This window comes from Arabidopsis lyrata (assembly GCF_000004255.2).
Source record: "Arabidopsis lyrata subsp. lyrata unplaced genomic scaffold ARALYscaffold_4, whole genome shotgun sequence".
In the NCBI taxonomy this organism is placed as follows: Eukaryota; Viridiplantae; Streptophyta; class Magnoliopsida; order Brassicales; family Brassicaceae; genus Arabidopsis; species Arabidopsis lyrata.
In genome coordinates, this window is record NW_003302552.1 from 2,107,268 (window position 1) to 2,127,896 (window position 20,629).

Consider the following 20,629-nt stretch of genomic DNA (forward strand, 5'->3'; position numbering starts at 1 on the left):
TGAAAAAGAGTTACAAAAAGCCGGTTTAAACCGGAAATAGAAACTCCAGAAATCAAATCCTCTAATTAACCAAACCGGACTAAACGGTGATGATGATATCTTCCCGCAACTCCCTAGTTGTTGCCGATTAGAGAAGGAAGACGTCTAATCTTCATGTCCTCAATTACGTAAAAGAAAGCAGAACCCAAAAAACATGGACCTCGTGAGAGACTACTTCATCTTCTCTGCACGTTTCGTTTAATTTTTTTAAAAAGCACTTATTTTCATTTACACGCAATATTTACTTCAACTTAATACAACTTTATGTCCTCTTTAATTAGGTCTATAATCCAGGATTGTAAACGTAAACTGTTTTCATTTTTTAATAAAATATTTACATTCTTAGCCAAAAAAAAAAAACTTTACGTCTTCTTTATTTTTATTTTATGAATATGGATTTGATTCTTTAGTGTCCAAATTAAGAGTCCCCCGATTCAGACTTACCATAACGATTTTCACTTATGAGCATATCTGTTGTGAATCACGCATCTGCAATGAAAGACTGCGACTGTAGTCGGAATTTTTTTTATATGAATTTGAATTTCACTAAGGAATTGAGAGGGTTTGTAAAATTTACAAAGAGAGCTTAACCATGAAAGTTATTCCTTACCAAAAAAAAAACTGAAAAGCAAGGAACCTAAGAACATTTTGAATAGATCATTCAAAGGTGAGCCACCTTTACATTAGGTCACCATAATTCTGTGCTTTCGTTTGGCGAGAATTGCGTCACGAATCAGTCGATCAATCGTCTTGATTATACTTTGTGGAGTGGTGGGGATGCTTTGTTATGGAGCCTGTTGTTGCAATTGCTTGTATTCTCAAGCTGATTGCATTCAAACCCTCCTACTATTTTGTTTTAATCTGCTTTACCTTTTAAACCTTTATGTTCATGAAGTACTAGGCTCTTGAGCCGAAGAAACACATCAACGGTGGAGACATATATATATTTATCGAATTTTGTTGGAAACAAAAATACATAAGACACCATGCAGTTTAATTTTTTCAGTTCAGTTTGTAATTTCTTTTTTGGTTTATTCGGTTCAATTTTTTTCTTTCTGGAATTAGAACTGATTTTTTTTGTTCGTTTGACAAAATAAGATATTCCTAAAAAGGCTATACCTTCATATCTCAGCCACAAATTTGTATTCCTCTTCCTAAGTTCTTAATTAGTATCGACTTTAATATTTTTTTAAATACCCCATTTTTTTTGGCTTATAACCAAAACTCTCATTTTAAACTTACTTAACCCCAAACCTATCGTCATAATTATTATTATTATTATTATTATTTACTTTATCGGATTAAAAAAAGTAAGATTAAACTTTTTTTATTAATTAGGACCAAACTAATACAACCATCCGACATCACTGATAAATCCGACTAATCCAAGGATCCGATATAGCGAGAGGCAACCCACTATTCATTAGGTTAATCCTTGACTATATGAATCAAACTCGGACAGAAAAGTCTATACTCCTTCCCCAAGACAATTTGCCACTAGACCAGATAATGACAAGTTTGGCCAAAAATTCCATAAACCTAAAAATACTCCATTTAACACAAACGATTAGATGAACTTTTGAAGTAGTTTACACAGTTTGGTGTTGTTATGCCAGTCGAACAGATCCCCTTTTGATAATATATGTTTGGTCTTCAATAAAGCATACCAAATATAAAGCAAACAAAATTATTTTCAAATGTCTAAACATTTGTGTTACATTAATTCTCAAATATGAAAACACAAAACAAATTCTACAAACTGTTCTTTGAAATTTAAAACCACATAATCCTCAAATTAATAAAGAAAAGGCTACCAATGGATCGCTTCGTACCAAATTTACTCACAAACATGTAATAGTAAGATCTTTGTTACCTTTAGAAAGTTTTGTTAGCTTGGCTCGATGTCTACATCGTCAACTTATTAGTGACTGTTTCTTGCGTCACCAAACATGAAACGAAAAGAAATTCTTCTTGGTTCAAACCATTGAAATTATACATTAACATTCGCAGAATATTAACTCAGAACTCAGCATTTGGGTTTTGCGTCATCCCATATTTTTCATGTGTTTTACCATTAATAGAACATACACCTTTTTTCTAAGAGCATTGTCTTTGAAATGAATGTATATACCTTGAATATAATATCCAGATCTCTATAATTTCATTTCTTCACTCCACAAGGATCACAACAGTAAGACTTCCTTCAGAATGTCAACTTCTTTTTCCTTTTGGAACTTTGGCTCACCAATGCTCATGCCAAATGCTTTTTTTTCTTTCTCATAAGATATCCATATACATCAAACATGTGAAACTATATACTCAAAAAGAGTTTTAACATCACATCTTTTCCAAAGAGTTTTTAACATCACATCAACCTATAAACCTTCCAAAATTAATTGAATTCCCAACTCTTTTGTGCAAGGGCATAATAGTCCACTTGTCACATGCTAAAACACATTTATGATATTTTCAGAAAGAGTTTTCAATTGTGGCATTCAAGAAAAGTTTCAAACTAAGTGTGCTAGTTATGATAAAATTCATTTTTAACTTATTATCTCCAAAACGTCAAGCTCAATAAAATATCAGTCAACCATTTCTTCAGAGTGCAAATGATGAAGGCAAAACAAAACTTAGCTCCCTTAAATTCCAAGCAAATGTCATTACTATCAAAAACCATCATAACATTGAATAACATTAGCATATAATAGAATTTTAAAATCAATAACCTGAATAACAATAAATTCTATGAAATACTTACATGAATAACACTATATATATATATATATAATATTTTGTTTCTTCAACTTTGATAAAATTCCTACGTTCAATAAATCCCTAACTGGTAAGCAAATTTACTAAAATATCTAAGGTTGGATCCTTCATCCTAGTTAGTGACTAGCTTTTAAATTAAATTTTGAATAATATAGTAGTAAGAAATTAAGTATTAACCAAAAAAAAAAACAAGTATCATAGAAATTCCAACTTCTGTTACATCACATTTTCATTAAAAATAACATACACGTCATGCATTAACTATGGATAGATTTTCAACCAATGCATGTTTTTTTTTCTTTTTCTTTTTAATTAAAATTGGCTTTAAGCCAAATTTGTAAGAGTAGTGAGGTAATAATACCTCCCTTTTGTTTTTTATACAAAAACAAAAGAGTAATGATTCAGATATCACTAAAACTAGCAAACCGCTCTAAAACTAGCCGTTTCGTTTTCTTCAAGATCCTTCGAAAGGAAGATTTATCGTCCGAAATAATGGTAACTCTCTTAAAAGATATAAGCATTTGTAGAGGTGTCAGACGGGTCGGTCCGCGTCCATCTGGGTCGGCTCGCGATGGGCATTTAAGTTTGTGAGACCGCGACGGGCCGGTCCGTTAGGACCGCGGACAAAAATGATATGTGCAGGCCCATCCCGCTAAGCCTAACGGATTAGTGGACCAGCCCGCGGGTCTGTTTTTAATATTTTAAAATAATGAAAAAAATAAAATTAATTTTTTAAATTTGAAATTAACAATTTTTCAATTTTAAAAAACTTTTAATATTAATCTATATATACATTTTCGAAGTACAAATATGAAATAAATCTTTGAGTTGGCACTTATTTACAAGAGAATGCCATTGTCATAAATGTTTATCTATTAATTAATATTACAAATTATTTTCAAAACAATTTTTTAGAAACTGTGATTTCCAAATGTGGTAACAAATTGATTTTATTTCTAAATTCGATTAATTGCTAATTTCCTAAAATCTACCTACCTAATTTAAACATTAATATATAAATATTCTTTCACTTTTATATGATCTTATATTCAATCTATTTTGAATTTATATAAAATACATATAAAAATAAAGTAATATATTTTTTCTCCATATAATATGATTCAAAAATTTTAAAACGGACATATATTACTCAATCAATGAAGAAAAAATATGTGTACAATGTAAAAAATTGGGCAATTGTTCAGAGTCATACTATAAATAAGACCAAAATGATTCTGAATATAAATGAGCAAAAATATTCATTTATCAGGTGTCCAAAATTAAAATTGTTATCGTTTACTTCGGTTCTTTATTTTAAAGAATTGAAACTTTTTAAAAGTTTCAAGATATTATAAATATTTAAACTTTATTAAAAGTTAAATATTATAATTATTTAAACATTTTATAAAATTCAACTTTATATAACATTTTAAATATTTATAAAACTAAAACTTTTATGAAGTTACAAATATAAATATCTGAACTTTATAAGAATTTATAAGAAGTTTAAACATTATAAATAGTTTGTAAAAGGTTTAGAGTATTTATAATATTTAAATTCTATAAAAAGTTTATAATATTTGAACTCTATAACAATTAAAATATATGGGACGGTGTACCACGGGTGAAAGCCTAGAATTAAACATGTAATGATATTATCTTAAACACTAAACAAACCAAGTAATATTAACAAAACAAATATAACTTAAAATTTAAAGTTTTTAGTTTTAAAAAATAAATCCGCAATGTACCGCGGGTAAATTTTTTAGATACAAAATAATATCAAATTATTATAATAGTCCTTGATTATAAATGTTTGCCAATATTAACACTATATCACTTCTACACCTACAAATCTTTTAAGTACATCAATACAAATTAACACATTTAAGTAAACAAATACAACAACTCAAAAAATATATTTATAGATTCAGCTATATTAATTATAATATAAATAATTAAATGAGAAATAAACTTTTTTGTAGTATGAATTTAAAAATTCAATAAATTATAATTTATTATATAAAATACATAAAATATAATTTTGCCCCGCGGTACACCGCGGGTTAAATCCTAGTTTATTTGTAAATCTTATAACTTTATACATTAAATTTCGTTATATGTTCATATATTTCATATATATATATGGAACTTTTGCAAAAATGCCCCTTTCTCAATGCCACTTTTCAAAAATGCCACTTCTTTAAAACCTTATAAAAATACTCTTAAATATATAAGATTTACCCAAATATGTATGTAACATTATTAAAACATACACAAACTACATTTCTATGTATCTAAAATCTTATAAATACTTTATAAATACCTTATAAATGTATTTTAAATACCTTTAAAACCTTTAAAATATCTTGTAAAACCTTTGAAAAACCTTAAAAATCCTAGAAATAACTTGTAAAACCTTTTAAAATACCTTATAAAACCTTATAAATACTTGGATCGAGTCTTCAAGTAGTAGTTACAATCCATAAGTACCTTATAAACCTAATAAAACTTTATAAAAATTTCAGATTTAAAAAGGGGCATTTTTCAAAATGGACATCTAAAAGCGGCATTTTTGAAAAGGGACACACCAAGGCCCGCTATTTTATGGACATGAAAAATGATGTCCAAACCTGCCCCGCCGTGGGCTACTTGGACAAAGCCCACGGGCTATCGGCCCACTTGACACCTCTAAGCATTTGGTTCTTCAATGCTGTCTTGTGGTCTGACTAACATAGATCTGTTTGTTCTTGGTGAAGTTTTTCCTCTGTTTCACTGTTTGTTTATTGTCCTTCTTCTGTGTTTTTATCCTTTCTTGACAAATAATGTTCTTATTATATGTCTAAAGAGAGCGATTCCTCTCAACTTCGTGAAAAGTATCTCGGACAAGGAGTTCTTGGCTAAAATGGTGTTGAAAGTGTCATGGACAAGGAGTTCTTGGCTAAAATGGTGTTGAAAGTGTCAATTAAAGTCTCAAGAAACTCAAGTTTCTACTACATGGAGAAAAAGTTGCTGGGACAAGTTTTTGAGTGACAATGGTTTAGGTAATAACGAGTTTCTTAACTTCACACACAAAGGAAATATGTGCTTTAGCGTAGACATCTTCCGAATAGACGGTAAGGAGATGCTTAGACGACGCAGGTCTGCAACTATTGCTTCTTCATGCTGTAACTGTAAGTTATCATCTCCAAGATTGCTTTTAAATGCTTATGATGAAGAAGATGAAGAAGACAGTCTTTACTTTTGTGGTTGATTTTGGATGAATCAGGTCGGAACATGAAGAAGGAGAAGACAAAGGTGGAAGATGTTTCGTGTTCCAGAATTTACCCTCACCATAAAGAAAGCATACCTCATATTCTTGGTAAGAAAAGAAAGATTGGTTTATATAAATGTGAGTTATATAGTCTAATTTCTAATAAGAATTTATGATTTCGGGGGATCCCGAAGATGTTTGAGGAGATGCATATGCCAAAGGAAACAACGATGTTCAAGATTCGTGATCCGAAAGGGAAGAAGTCATGGGATGTTATGTATAAGGTCACTGCACTGGTACACAGTCAAGATTCATTGCTGGATGGATTCGTTTGGTGAAAGAGTTAGGTTTAGTGGTCGGAGATGTTTGCACGTTCAAGCTCATCAAACCGACCGAGATGCTTCTCACAGTCTCCAAAAAGGGACTTCATGCTTACCCTGTTGAGGTGATCTCAGATGATGATGATGATTCAATCCGATAGACATCACATCAATCCCCAAACACAGAACCGATGGAAGTTCTTATCACCGGGGCGAAAAAAAACATCCGAGGTTCTCTTCAGTTCATATATGTCACCAATGGTTTTCATAGGAGAACCAAATGCCTAAACTAATTTTTTGTTGCTTCTCTGTTCCTTAAAGAGAAGATCAAAAGAACATGATATGTATAGAGAAACAATAAACTAATAAAAGCATATAATAAATCCATATCAAGGTTTAGCTGTACAAGCAATAGGTCTCATCAAAACACCAAGATAAAAATCAAACATAAAAGCAAACTCCATAATGTATAAACCGATCAACGAATATCTGTCCTAAAACCGGTTAAACTATGTTCAAGGCTTATATCCGTATGTACGGGTATAACTATCATCCCTCTTGTTGTTCCTGAAAGCACAGCAACCAACAGAGTAGACAATGATGAGGAAGACAAGGAAGATGATGTTAACGATTGCAACTTTCTTCCAAGCGCTTTTGACGTTGTCGAGTAGACCCGCTTTGCAAGATTGACAGTCGAAGCAGAGCTTTTCTTTCGCGTTGTCCCATGTTTGGCAGTCGGGATTATTGTGTGTTCCCGTTGTGTTCTTGTTCCAAGTTGTGGGGTTTACGTACTCGAAACCACATTCATCTGAAGGTTTGCAGCAACCAGACTGTAACACAAAACAAATATTCATTAGTAAACATTATAGCCTTAAGACAGAGTAACATTCACAAAGATATAGCTTCAGAAACTATCAAACAAACGAAAATTCATACAAAAGTGCTAAGAACAGAGCATGAAAAGGTCCTGGATCTCATGTCTAATGATTATCAGTTTAAAATTTGTGTTAAAAATTGAATTTTTTAAAAGATATGTGACTAAAATCAAACCTTTGAGATCACTAAAAAAGAGAACTTTGATGGATCATAGATCACAAAGGTCAATCCTTTTCAAGTCTTTGATCAAAATTTTAGCAATTCAACAAACTACTAGATCAATTTGAGTCAAATTCAAAACTAAAACATATGTATATGGTTCAGATTCATAAATCATGATTCTCAAATTAAAAAAGGTTGAAACTTTAAATATAAAGTTAAAACTTTTATGTTCAAAAAGTTCTGAGATCACAAAAAGCTCAATCTCTTTCTAAGTCTTCAATCACACAATTCACTAAAAAAACCCTAAAATAAAAGACAAAACTTTAGAAACAAATCAAAGTCAAACTTTTTACCTGAAGAGCAGTAAGATGTTCATTGTAGAAACTAGTCACCGGAACATTAACAAACTTAGCTTCAAGCTTAGAACAAACTTTGCTCTCAACAAGACAACTTCTAATCTTATTCCAATTTTTTCCATTCTCAACACGTTTCTGTAACCAATCAGAGTAATCACCAAGTTTATACTCTTTATAACCTTTTCCTTCAATAGCTTCACCAGCTCCTTTGTTAGTAACAACAAAGGCAAAAACAGTTATACAGAACACAAGAAGAATCAAAAGGAACATGACAAAGAGATAAACCCAAAGAAGCCATGTGACTCTACAACAAGAACCTATTAAACCAGCTATTGCTACAACCATAAGGAAAACACCAAGAGCAATCACTGGTTTGTCTAGGAATCTTTCACACTCTGTTGACCCTTTTTGGCTTAGCCAGATTCCACCAGCTAAGATTGGGATTGAGAGAAGAAAGACAAGGAAATTTAGTATCCCTACGAGATTGTTGCTACAACGAGCCATGGTTTAGATTCAGAGAGAAAGATTGAAACTTTGAGGAACCCTTAAGATGAAATCAGAGAAAGATAGAGAATTTGAGGAACACAATGAGTGGGTTTTGATGGGTTTGTGGAAATAAGTTAATATAGAGAAGATTGAAACGCGTGAAAGTTCGGAAATTTGGAGAGGATATTACAGAGAAGTTTCGTTTGGTTTGGTCCTCTCTGTCTTTAGGAAGTAGTTGAGACTTGAAGACTTGGTTACATTTTCGAAGAATGATGACTCTTTAACTTCCACGCGCTTTTTCGCGAGTGGTGGAGATTTTTGGATAATGACTTGTAATTATATTTTGATATTTTAGTTTTTCTTGTGTATATTTTTTTCTATATTCGATCTTATCTTATTATGATTATTAAATAAAAATTTAAAATTTATAGATTGAATTTAACTTACAATGAAATAATTTTTTTAAAAATTTAAGACTGACTAATTTTCTCACAATACATAGTTTATGACCATAACCGGATTTTAGATTAAGTTAAGTAATCATGAATTATAAAAATATTTATTTCAGTATTTTTTTCAGCATAAATCAAGGATTAGTAAATAAATAAAATAGTTAGGGAAATGTCTTAACAAATAAATTAAAAAAGTTTTGTTTACCCACCATATTTATTTTGAAATTTCTTAAGTTTTTTCTTTTTAAATTATAAAAATCATTTTAAAAACCCTTATTTTCTTTCTTCGGCTGTGACCTTCTAAAAATTAAAGACCGATTCTGTTTATGTTTATAACTTATAAACGTATGATATATAATTAATTTTATTGTGATACATGATATCACAAAAAAACATTTATATATGCTATATGCTGAAATTTTGAACTTTTTTGTATCTACAGTTTTTAAGTTAAACAATTGTCTGAAAATCATACCTCAGCCTAATATAAAACCATTAAACCTTTGACAGATCAAATGGCTTTCACTTTCATATGATTATCTTATTTCTACTATGTCAAATAATTGAGTATTTCTTTTTCCTTTTGTTTTTACTTGCGTGAGCAAGATGGAAACGTTTTCAAAGTCCCATTTGTTTTTGTTTACTCGTATTTTTTGTCAACGTTTTACTCGTATTTTATTTAATGAAAATTAAGTGACTAATATATAGTTATATACATATGCCACTGGAAAAATTGCAATTTGTTTTTATGCTTTTGGTCTTTTGGAGGCTGCGTTGATACCTAACCTATTTATAGAAAATAGATAATGGGAAGAATCAAATGACATAAACTCTTATTTAAAAACATATTTAGATCGTCTGAAATGAACACAGGCTGCGTTACTACCTAACCTACTTGCGTTGTTATTGTGTTACTGTAAATGTGGTTTGGTTTTACTGAATAGATCATTACAATTATATGACTTAGTCAGAATAAGTTTATTAATCAAGATACTCAATATTATGATTATTATCTAAGCTGCTATAAATTCAATGAATGTACATCACAAGTAACATCTATCATATATTATTTTATATGGAACTTCCTAGGTAGTAATTGCTTTTCAATAACTCGACTTGTGTTTCCTCTATAAATTGGAGTTACTTCTCCTTGTATAAGTGTATTGACACACCAACAAAAACATAAGAAGCAATGAATTATTTTCTTCACATCTCATCTTATATCTAATAGTTTTCACAACAATGATCAAAATAACAACAATAACCATTTCAACACAAGCGTTGTGCTAGATGTAAAACAATCATTTTCGAATATATTTTAAATTAAAAATTCAAAAAATAAAATAGAAAATAACAACAATAATAATAATTAATGCTCCCATTAGTAGTAGCTCAGAATCTACAAAATTGAATTAGAAAATTATCAGTCATATTTTGATTAATGCTGTGTAAATTCTTTGAAATATTTCTTATGATAATTTATTTTAATAACTTGATTGAAAATGATAAATAGAAGACAATATTGTCATTCTTAACATATGTAAACTAGGAGTATGAATTTAGCTTATATTAAGTGTTATCTAAGTCTAACTATATTCCAATATAGATAATTTGTCTGAGAAAATTTTCTACTTTTAGGTAAATGACCACAACATATATGAGTATCAAATCCACATAAGACATCCATGTGACACATTGATGTCATTGATTTATCTTCTATTTACTCGTCATTCATCAACGGTCAATCCTCAACTATATATGCATATGGAAAGAAAAACAAAGGCTGGAGACGCTAAAATTTTGTACAAACAAAAAATCAGTTAATCTGATGTTGCTATATTTAATTTAATTTAAGTCCAAGATTATGAGATCTACTTTTTAAAGATATTTTTCGACACATGAGGATGTTCATGATAATAGTTTAGTCCACAATAAGACAGTTTAGTAATTCGAGAATAAAGATTCACTTAATGGATCTTCTCTTCTCTTGACGCGTTTTGGTCTGTTTTTTCTTTGAAAATCCCAAATCCAGACTGCATGATCTACTAACTTGAAAACACTAAAAGACATCGAAAATTATATGTTCTTGACAAAAAAACTCGATAATATATACAAAAGAAACCTATAAAGAGTGTTCAAAATATGACTTAACAGATGGGTGAGAACTATTTTCCTTCTCATACTATTTACCATCATATATTTTATCGTCTTTGTGAAACCCAATCAATATTGAACCAATTAGAACTCACGAATTACTTGATAGATTTAAAAAAAAAAAGAACTCATACAAAGAACACCAAGATTTTACGAGTTCAAGCTCCAGTGTGGAACCCTAGGTCTCGCCGGAGATTGACTCCGGAATCCACTAGATCTTAGCTCAAACTCGAGCTCATACAACTGATACTTGGGTGTTTCTTGGCTGCATATGCTTGTGAACATGATCCGAAATCCAGCCTTCTTATTTTCACTTTTCTTTTTCTAAATGATTATCTACCTTTTCTATTATGTCATATTATTGTGTTTGTCCTTTTATGTTCTATTAATCAACATTGTAATCCAATGTCATATAGAATTTGATTAGTTTAATTAATTTGATATGATGTAAGCTTCGAAGTTAATTAGTTTTTTTTGTCAACAATATACGGAGTGATTATTGAGCTTAAAGTTCTATTAGAAACAAAGAAAATAAATTGGTTCTATGTGTAATAAAGGAAGTCGCAAAGATTAGTGCACAAGATGTACATGGAGAAAAATCAGATATCTTAGAATTTCTAGATTATTGTGAATTTGTGACGCATACATTATATAGACAATATCAATGTAACTGACTGAATTATTCACCTACTTGAGAGTGATGTTACTTTTTCGAATCACATAATGATACATGGGTTTACATGGTAAATTGTTGATCGTTTTCTTTCATATGACTATATGCCAATGTTATAAACAAAAAAATTTGTTATTATGATAATATGTATCAATGCATGCACATTTTACAACAACACAATATTTCTGCATAAGTGTGTATCATAATTGGATTATAGTACACTAAAAAGTTGTGTGTGTCCTAAATTATGGTTGTCTTCTTATCCCTTTTTATAATAATTCTGGAATCAAACACGTTTAGTTTTTGGAACCGGGTTATGTAACTACATCAGATTTTTTTTTCATTCACTATCCAACGTATTGCTCTAATATCTAGTCCTTCAACTAGTAAAGCCATCTCATTTGAAAATATAAAAAACTGTTAAAAGCGGAATCAAAAGTGATTATAACAAGAAAGATAGCGAGAAAAATCTTACTGGTAACATCATTCTGCCATAAAACTGCTGAAGAACCCGATTAGCCTCGTCCATTCTTCTTTAACTAACCAACCAATGAGGAGACTAGGACAAATAAAACACCGGGAGAAACAAATAAAGAAGAGAAGGGATCGAGAGGATGCTTTCTAGCTAGAGGAATCGCTCAGGGACATAGTGAAGACCATACAGTATAACAAAAACATTCCATCAGAGCCAAGAAACTAAGAGAAGGTATTTAAGTGTCTTCTAATCTCCGGAAGAGCGGTTTCAGAATGTAAACATGGACAAGCACGTAACTGCGAAATCATTAAGAAGCCTGGCAAAGAACATAACATAGTCATTGGGAGACCAAATCATTAACAAACTGCAGATGAAATACATTACTAATGATAAAATGAGCATCGGGCGTCCCAAACCAATCAAATATCGGTCCTAAGCAAGTCGTGATGACCGTAGCACCGATCCATGCATGGATAGTGACGAGAGTTAAAAGATAACAATTTAACATGAACATTTTTTAGAGACAAATTTAACATATTAATTTATGTATTAATTAAAATTTACTAGAAAAGATAAATATATAAATATATATATATATATATAGGGGCGGATGCAGAGATAAAATTTATGGGGGGCAATATTAAATTTTTCAAAGAGTTTGAGGGTCAAAACTGCAAATAACAAGGGGCATAACTGAATTTGTTTAACATTTGCATTAAAATTTTAAAAATTAGCAGTGGCATCTGCCCCCCTATTACACTACGTGGATCCGCTACTGTATATATATATTTATTACGGAAAAATTGTGACTATTTTTTCCGTTAGAAAATTGTGACCATTTACATACTCCCTCTGTTTCACAAAGAATGTCATTTTAGAGTTTTGCACACAGATTAAGAAAACATTAAATTTTTGTTTTTTCTAAACAAAAACATCATTAACTATATACCTAAACATAATCTGCCCAATAGTAAAACAATCTGCAGAATACTAATAGTCATAAAACATAAAAAATCATTAAATTTTGCATTGAAAACCTAAAAAAACACTATTTAGCACAAAATATAATGCCTAATAATGACAAAAATATATTCGGCCTAAGTCCAATAACATTCTTCTACGAACGAAAAAATGAACTATCAAAATGGTTAAGGGAACAAATCAATGTTACCGAATAATGCCGACGATTTACCGAGCAAACTGAGTTCCTATAATTGCTTATCGACATATTTTTAGTATGATGGACGCACTTTAGCCTATTATCGATGGATGTGGCTGTCGGTAACAATAAATCATGTCTTGTGTATGTGCCCTCGAACACTTCAAATATATATACACACTATCGACGATTCCCTTGGCATAAGGAAAGTTTTCGGTATCATCGATTTGTTTGAACTTAGATATCTTGTTCAGGAGACAGCCAACGTCATGAGCCGAAACCTAAAATATTTGAGTTTTCCTTGAATTCTTTAGTTTATTTGAAAAGCTTGTAAAGATAAAGTAATTTTTGATATGCCTTATATATGATCACTCGTTAGTCGTTACATATTTAAAAGGCTGGATCGAGAACCACCCGATGTCTTAATATTATTGTAACCAAGGCTTAAGTCTGACAAAAAATCACACAAACAGTTTTTTTTCTTTATATATTTAAAAGAAACATAAAAAAAAAAAAAGAAACATAAAAAAAAAAAAGAAACATAACTTATTGCAAGGAAAAAAAGCATAACCTAATTATATGGATAACTTATTCAATCCACCCACTTTTAGCTACAAGTGTAGTACAAACCAACGTCTTAGAAACATAAAAACATTTAATCTCACACTTATGTTTGGAACTAACATAGTTTTAGGATTTAGTTACCGGATCCCGATCCAGCCCTAGAGCCTGCAAACGAACCAGCAGATGATCCAGCTGAACCACCTGAACCACCCGAGCTTGAACTCGATGATGAGCTTGAGCTAGATGATGAACTAGACCGAGAGCCTGAACCAGCCCCAGCACCAGCACCCGAACCAGAGCCTGAGCCACCACCAATACCAATTCCCAACCCAACACCCAAACCTATCCCCAAATCCTTCCTTGCAACCCGACTCTCGGCTAACATAACCAAACTCGAAATAACCAATAAACTCATGAGAACCAGACCATGGACCCTAGCCACTTTAGAATACTTTCTATCTAAGAATTATCGTTTGTGCTTTATTTCTCTAAGGCTGGTTGGATAGAAGAATGAAAATATGTAAGTGTATTTATAGAAGGTTTGAGATAGAGTGAGCTCTGAAGTGGATGCCACTAAGTTCAATAACGTTGGACGACACAACTAGCTTCGAGCATTTTCTTATATTATTATTGATTTGTACACTCAGAGTGTTGGAATTGTGAATCCTTGATTAAATCCTGCAAGAAGAAAAGCTTCAAGTGAGAAGAGATGATGAGCATAACAGAAGAAGCAAAGCGTAGAAGGAAGATGAAGTTGTCGGAGAGAAGCGTCGGAAGAAGTCAACGACAACAAGACAGAAGCAAAGTCAACATAAGGAGATGTTGGGCTTTGTGGTTTTGTAATAATGGTACCATTGGGCTAAAGGATTAAATTAGGCCCAATGAGGAAATGTGTTATGTTAGTCTAAGTAGAGTTGCTAGTAGTAGAGTTGTTAAGAGTCCCAATGAGTAGTGTGGCTACACACAAGTAGTGAGGCTTGTGTAAGAACCTAGAACCTAGAACCTAGAAGTATGGTGTATTGTAAGAGTCATAATTAGGTCTAAGTGCAAGTGTGCAAGTGTGATGCAAGTGGAGAAACTAGTATATGTATGTGTGTGTTGTGTTGTAAGAATGTATCCAATCAATTATCAATGTAGAAGATTATAGTAAAATGGTTTTTGTTCTTTCTCTCTAAAGACAATGAAACCGTAAATGAGTGTGAAAGATAGAGAGATTGTGAGAATTTCAACACAGAGCCACAGAAGGAATATGTATTCAACTATTAGACAATTAAACAAATTATTCATTGTATTTTTAGTCAGCTAAAAGATAATTCTTTACAATGTAAACGCTCTTAAAATGTTGAGTCAAGTGAACATCATACTTCTATGCCGCCTAAATATTATTATTGACGTTTGTGAAGTTAGTGTGGATTGAATCATTTATATTTTGGGTACCCACCCGCCCACTTACGACGATTAGTGGAGGATTGTATTAGTGATTTTTACTCGGTGAAATCAAATCACTCGTAATAGAAAAAGTTCAATAAATCCACGTTTTCTTTGTTACATTACACGTGGTTAATTAAACAAAATCTTTTATTTGTACACGATAAGCATTCTTCTATCTTCAAAATAACAGAGAATGAGAAGTTCAAAAACCATACATCATGGCCTGACAACTCTCTTCAAGATGCTTGTCGCTGTAATTCAGGCCTTAACTTCTGACTTGAACTTAACACATAGACCGAATTTTCGCTTAGTGATCACCTTTTTCATACTCCAGGCTGATGTCTTTCTGAAATCAAAAGATTTGCACGAGAGAGCTTTGACAACACTAAAGTTGAAGATGCATTTCTTCACCCAATTGTGGAATCTGGTCACATGGAAACAAGATGCACACGAGACACACCGAGCCCATTAAAGAATAATTCAGAATTCAAGACCCACTACACTACACTATTGGGTCTTCATATAATAAAAGCCCAATTAAAATCTCAAAAGGAAAACAAAACTAATCGAAACAATTTTTTTTTTTGTCATCCAAAATTAATCGAAACAGTTAAGGTAACAAAATAAACAACACGATTCCCAAAAAACAAAAGAAAGATAAAGCAAAAAAAAAAAAAATGAAGAATGTGAATCGAGTCTTCTTCTGCAAATCACTCTCTCTCGTCTTCCTCGTTCCTTCTTTCACTCGTTCTCATCTCCGATTCACTTACTCCGCCGCCGGAGCTTCTTCTCCGAATCGAGCAATTCATTGCATGGCTTCCGATTCCCCTCAATCGGGAGATGGTTCCGTCTCTTCTCCTCCTAATGTCGCAGCGGTTCCCACTTCTTCTTCTTCTTCGTCCGCTTCTTCCGCCATTGATTTTCTCTCTCTCTGTACTCGTCTCAAGGTATGGTTTGATCTGAATTACATGCCTTACGTTTTCGCTAAGATCCGGTGGTTTCTGTGGTTATACGACGCAATGTAATGTTGATCAGATGATGCGATTGTTCTTGTTAATGAATTGATTATGTGGTTACTTTGTTTGATCTAAGTCCTTTGTAGATGTGAATTTTTTTTTGTTTGTGTGTTTTCATGTGAATATAAGATCATTTGTTGTTTAGATTTATGTGAATGTTTGTTACCAATGTTAAGGTGGATCTGTGTGGAGATAGCTTGAAACGTTTCATGGTTGATGGATTGTATTGGAATGTATAGTGTGTTACGGAGATGAAACATTGTTAAGCTTGGCTGAATCTGTCGATGGATTGTAGAATTTGTTTAGGGAAGTGAAACGATTTCGAGTTATGTGGTTACTTTTATGGTCTGTGATTACTAAAGTCCCTTGTAGATGTGAAGTTTGTCATGTGTTTTTATGTGAATTTAGTGAGTTTTTGTTTGCTGCTTTATCTATCGGAATTTTTTGTGTTGTATTGTTTGGTAAACCATGTTTGTATATCAAATAGACAACTCCAAGAGCTGGATGGATTAAGAGAGATGTTAAAGATCCAGAGTCAATAGCGGATCACATGTATCGGATGGGTCTTATGGCTCTAATTTCTTCAGATATTCCTGGTGTTAACAGAGACAAGTAAGTTTCTTGCTTGCTTCGTCTTTAGTTTCAAGTTTTAACTGCTGGAATATAAACTCCTCTTATATCCATGCTTTCTTTCTATAGATGCATGAAAATGGCAATTGTTCATGACATTGCAGAAGGTTAGTTCTTTCACTTTTAGAGAGTTTAATCACCGACTTTTTTAATCACGGGTTACTTAGTTGAATTGTTGTTGAGCAGCCATTGTAGGAGACATTACACCGTCTTGTGGGATCTCTAAAGAAGAGAAAAACCGAAGAGAAAGCGAAGCACTTGAACACATGTGCAAACTCTTGGGTGGAGGAGAAAGAGGTCCGTTCTCTTTCCTCATTCTAGAAATGTACTATCTTGATGATTTTGTACTCGTTTGCATAACAATAGTCACTTCTAAGAATGTAAATACGGTAATTGCAGCCAAAGAAATCGCTGAGCTTTGGAGAGAATATGAAGAGAACTCTTCACCTGAAGCCAAAGTTGTTAAAGATTTCGATAAAGTTGAGCTGATACTACAAGCTTTGGAATATGAACAAGGTAATGAATGGCCTCTTTGAGAACAAATTTAGCAGAAACTAAAATCTCATATTGTTTTGTTTGCTATTTAACGCAGAGCAAGGGAAAGATCTAGAAGAGTTTTTCCAATCAACCGCAGGTAAATTTCTGTTGTAAATCATAATCATAATCATAATCATAATCTGTATATATAGTTGAAGGCTTTAAGCTTGTTGGTGTTTGATTCAGGGAAGTTCCAGACTGATATAGGTAAGGCTTGGGCATCGGAGATTGTTTCAAGAAGACGAAAGCAACATTAGTTCTCACTTGACTCTTTTTTTTTTTGGTTTCTTAACGTCTAGTTCTCACTGGAGTTCATCAAATACTGTAACGTTTCAAATTTAGTTATCTTAAGATTTTTAATTTTTCTTTCTAATAATCTTCGTAGCTGGCTTTACTTGTTTTGTTTCTATCACTAATAAAAGATTAGCTATTGACTATATTTTGTAGCTCAAGATTACCACAGACGGTGTATCTGCACACTCTGGAACTTGAAGCTTATACCTAGTGTAAAAGTCTTTTAAACCTTTGATCATTGGCATAGGGCTTCATAAAATTAAAATTATAATATGATCATGTTAACTACAAATCTAGAATTACTAAAAACAAATTCATTCTTGCGGAAGAAGCTACCTAGTGGACTCGGAAGGAGAATGGAAAATTGGTAACATTTTGATTTAAATAATATTCCCTCTGTTTCACAAAGAAGGTCGTTTTAGAATTTTGCACACAGATTAAGAAAATATTAATTTTTTTGTTTTTTTCTAAACAAAAACATCATTACCTATATACTTAAACACAATCTGCCCAATAGTAAAACAATCTGCAGAATACTAATAGTTATAAAACATAAAAAAAATCATTAAATTTTGCATTGAAAACCTAAAACGACACTCTTTGTGAAACAAAAATAAAACCTTAAAACGACACTCTTTGTGAAACGGAGGGAGTAGTAGCGTAACCAATGGTTTAGCTGATTATTCCACATGGAAACTTTTCAAAGAATGATCAGTTTTAGTTGAAACAGTCAATTTTACCATTTGTCGGAAGAAGACAAATAGCTATGTCCCGACTCTCTTCATTGGATCTCTCTCTCTATCGACGAATATCATAGCCGGGAAAAGTTCGAATCTACGGTGTACTTATCGAGATGAGTAACAACGAGCTTCTCAAAATCGAGCCTATGTACCTTCAATTCCCTTGTAAGCTTTTAGTTAATTTGTTTTTCTTGATTTTGCACGTCTTTCTTGTCCCATATAACCAGATTTTTGTTGAGTTATGATTTAATATTAAATTTTACAATTTACTTCGCTGAGTTGATGTAGTTGAATTGAAGAAGCAGATGTCTTGCTCTCTTAACTCGACGAACAAGACAGCCAATAACGTGGCCTTTAAGGTAAATTTTTTTTTTTGAATCGTTAAATTGTTGTTGATTATCTTGTGTTTCTAAGGCTTCTCGGGGGGTTTTTTTTTTTTTTTTTCCCCTAAATTTAAGGTTAAGACGACAAATCCGAAAAATTATTGCGTTAGGCCTAATTATGGACTTATTCTTCCAAAGTCGACTTGTGAAATTCTTGGTCTGTTCTCTAACGAAATGTTAAAAGATACTAATATGGTATAGTCAGAAGCGGTAAGAGATTACAATATGAACATAAATTTTGATTGGTAATAATGTGAGTACAAATAATAATCAACAAAATTAAAAATCAATTATATATACATATATATATATACATATATATCACTAAAATAAAAAAAATATTAAAAAACTATGTGTATTATGTAAGTAAAAGTATCGTTATGTTATAAGAATTAAAGATTTTCTAAAAATCTAATAAGATAAGAAATGAATCTAAACATCCAATGAGATTTCAAATACGAGGGTAAAAATATCTACTATACATTTTTGCAGCAGTTTTTGGGGTACCCAAATCGGGTCAAATTTGTTTAATTTTGACCCGGAAATCTTCAATCGGATCTTTCCTTAAATTTTGGCAAAATTAAAAAACGAAAATAATTAATAAAATCTAAAATATATATACTTTCTCAACTAATTACTATATTTTAACGCTTTATTTATGGTATATTCTCCACGATTTTTATAGATAAAGAAATCAAATATGATGATTTAATGCTAATATAACAAATTTGCACTAATTTCCTAAAACCTCTCTACCTAATTTAAACATAAATATATGATTCTTATTTCACTTTTATTTGATCTTATATTTATATTATTTTAAATTATTATAAAATATATAAATAGTTAGTAAATTTTAGTTTTTTTTTTTCTGCATATGTTACAATTCAAATTTTTTAAAACGGACATATATTACTCAATCGATGAATAAAAATATGTGTGTAATCTATATTAACATTTTTAAGAACAAATTGAGCATTTAATCATGTCGTTATTTTATTCAGATCCGAAATTGAGTCATTCGGATCTTTCTTTAATTTTTACAATTATCTAAAATGGGACAGTATATCACGGGTGAAATCCTAATTAGTATTTTAAGATACAATTATAAATTGTTTTTACGGGTTGGTCCAAAAACACACTAATTTAAAAATATACATGGAAACTATTTGAAAGCAACTTTCAAATTAACTCGAATTATATGACATTTAAATAAAAGTGTTATTAAAAAAATAACAAAATGATGTTTAATTTCATTTTAGATTATATGGTTGGACGGGTTTGGGTCAATATTAATACGAGACAATATACCACAGGTGAAATCCTATAAATAACAAATCAAAATACAATTATACAATCTTAAACACTAAACAAAACAAATACAACTTAAAATTTTTTATTTTAGATACAACGCATGTGACCCGCGGTATACAACAAAAAATATTATACACAATAAATTCATCAATTTATAAAAATAAAAAAATCAAATAATTAACCCGCGGTGTACCGCGGGTCATATCCTAGTTATTTACATTATCTAAGTAAAATTAGCGTTATTTTTATTTTGTACAACCTCATTTTACTACGTCAACTTGTACTATTCAAATACACAGAAAGTAAATCATTTGCTGATAAAAAAATAACAAAGAAAAAAACACTTACAATTTAGTAAATTTGATGGTCATCGCCGCAAATCACAATATTTTTAAGCTTCATTTGAATTGAAACAATTAGCCCACTAATCATTGCTTTAATCTCTACTTCTTCGTAAAGTATTTCCATGGTTGTTTAGTACCTATAATTTTTTCGTAAAGTATATTTTTCAAAATTGGAAGCATAATATAGAAACTAAACAAC

At 31.3% G+C, this 20,629-nt stretch overlaps 4 protein-coding genes and 1 long non-coding RNA gene across 5 annotated transcripts in view; 3 read left to right on the top strand and 2 right to left on the bottom strand.

Annotated features, from left to right (window-relative positions):
• The first annotated feature begins 5,423 nt into the window (after nt 1-5,423).
• On the top strand, nt 5,424-6,789 carry LOC110229183. Its single transcript, XR_002332644.1, has 2 exons — nt 5,424-5,984; nt 6,080-6,789. It is a non-coding gene; the product is annotated as an uncharacterized LOC110229183 (long non-coding RNA).
• LOC9316596 (tetraspanin-8) lies at nt 6,745-8,493 on the bottom strand. The gene is made up of 2 exons (XM_002880483.2): nt 7,776-8,493; nt 6,745-7,214 (listed from the first exon to the last, which is right to left on the bottom strand). Exons 1-2 carry the CDS (start codon nt 8,280-8,282, stop codon nt 6,900-6,902), a joined length of 822 nt encoding a protein of 273 aa, XP_002880529.1. The 5' UTR covers nt 8,283-8,493; the 3' UTR covers nt 6,745-6,899.
• A 5,246-nt stretch (nt 8,494-13,739) lies between these two features.
• LOC9316598 (lysozyme D) lies at nt 13,740-14,207 on the bottom strand (the record flags this gene model as incomplete). Its single annotated transcript, XM_021027799.1, has 1 exon — nt 13,740-14,207. A coding segment is annotated over one exon (333 nt), but the record flags the coding sequence as incomplete, so codon positions are not given.
• A 1,612-nt stretch (nt 14,208-15,819) lies between these two features.
• On the top strand, nt 15,820-17,879 carry LOC9316599 (HD domain-containing protein 2). Its single transcript, XM_021029677.1, has 7 exons — nt 15,820-16,119; nt 16,676-16,800; nt 16,888-16,925; nt 17,005-17,115; nt 17,218-17,334; nt 17,411-17,452; nt 17,542-17,879. The coding sequence occupies exons 1-7, from the start codon at nt 15,850-15,852 to the stop codon at nt 17,610-17,612; spliced, it is 774 nt and encodes a 257-aa protein (XP_020885336.1). The 5' UTR covers nt 15,820-15,849; the 3' UTR covers nt 17,613-17,879.
• Nucleotides 17,880-18,313: 434 nt separating this feature from the next.
• The window catches only part of LOC9314768 (vesicle-associated protein 3-1), a 20,543-nt gene continuing 18,227 nt past the window's right edge, over nt 18,314-20,629 (top strand). The window contains exons 1-3 of the mRNA XM_002878655.2: nt 18,314-18,554; nt 18,678-18,748; nt 18,848-18,929. Of these exons, the coding sequence (XP_002878701.2) occupies nt 18,503-18,554; nt 18,678-18,748; nt 18,848-18,929 (205 nt within the window). The 5' untranslated portion in view covers nt 18,314-18,502. The remainder of the gene's footprint in view (nt 18,555-18,677; nt 18,749-18,847; nt 18,930-20,629) is intronic.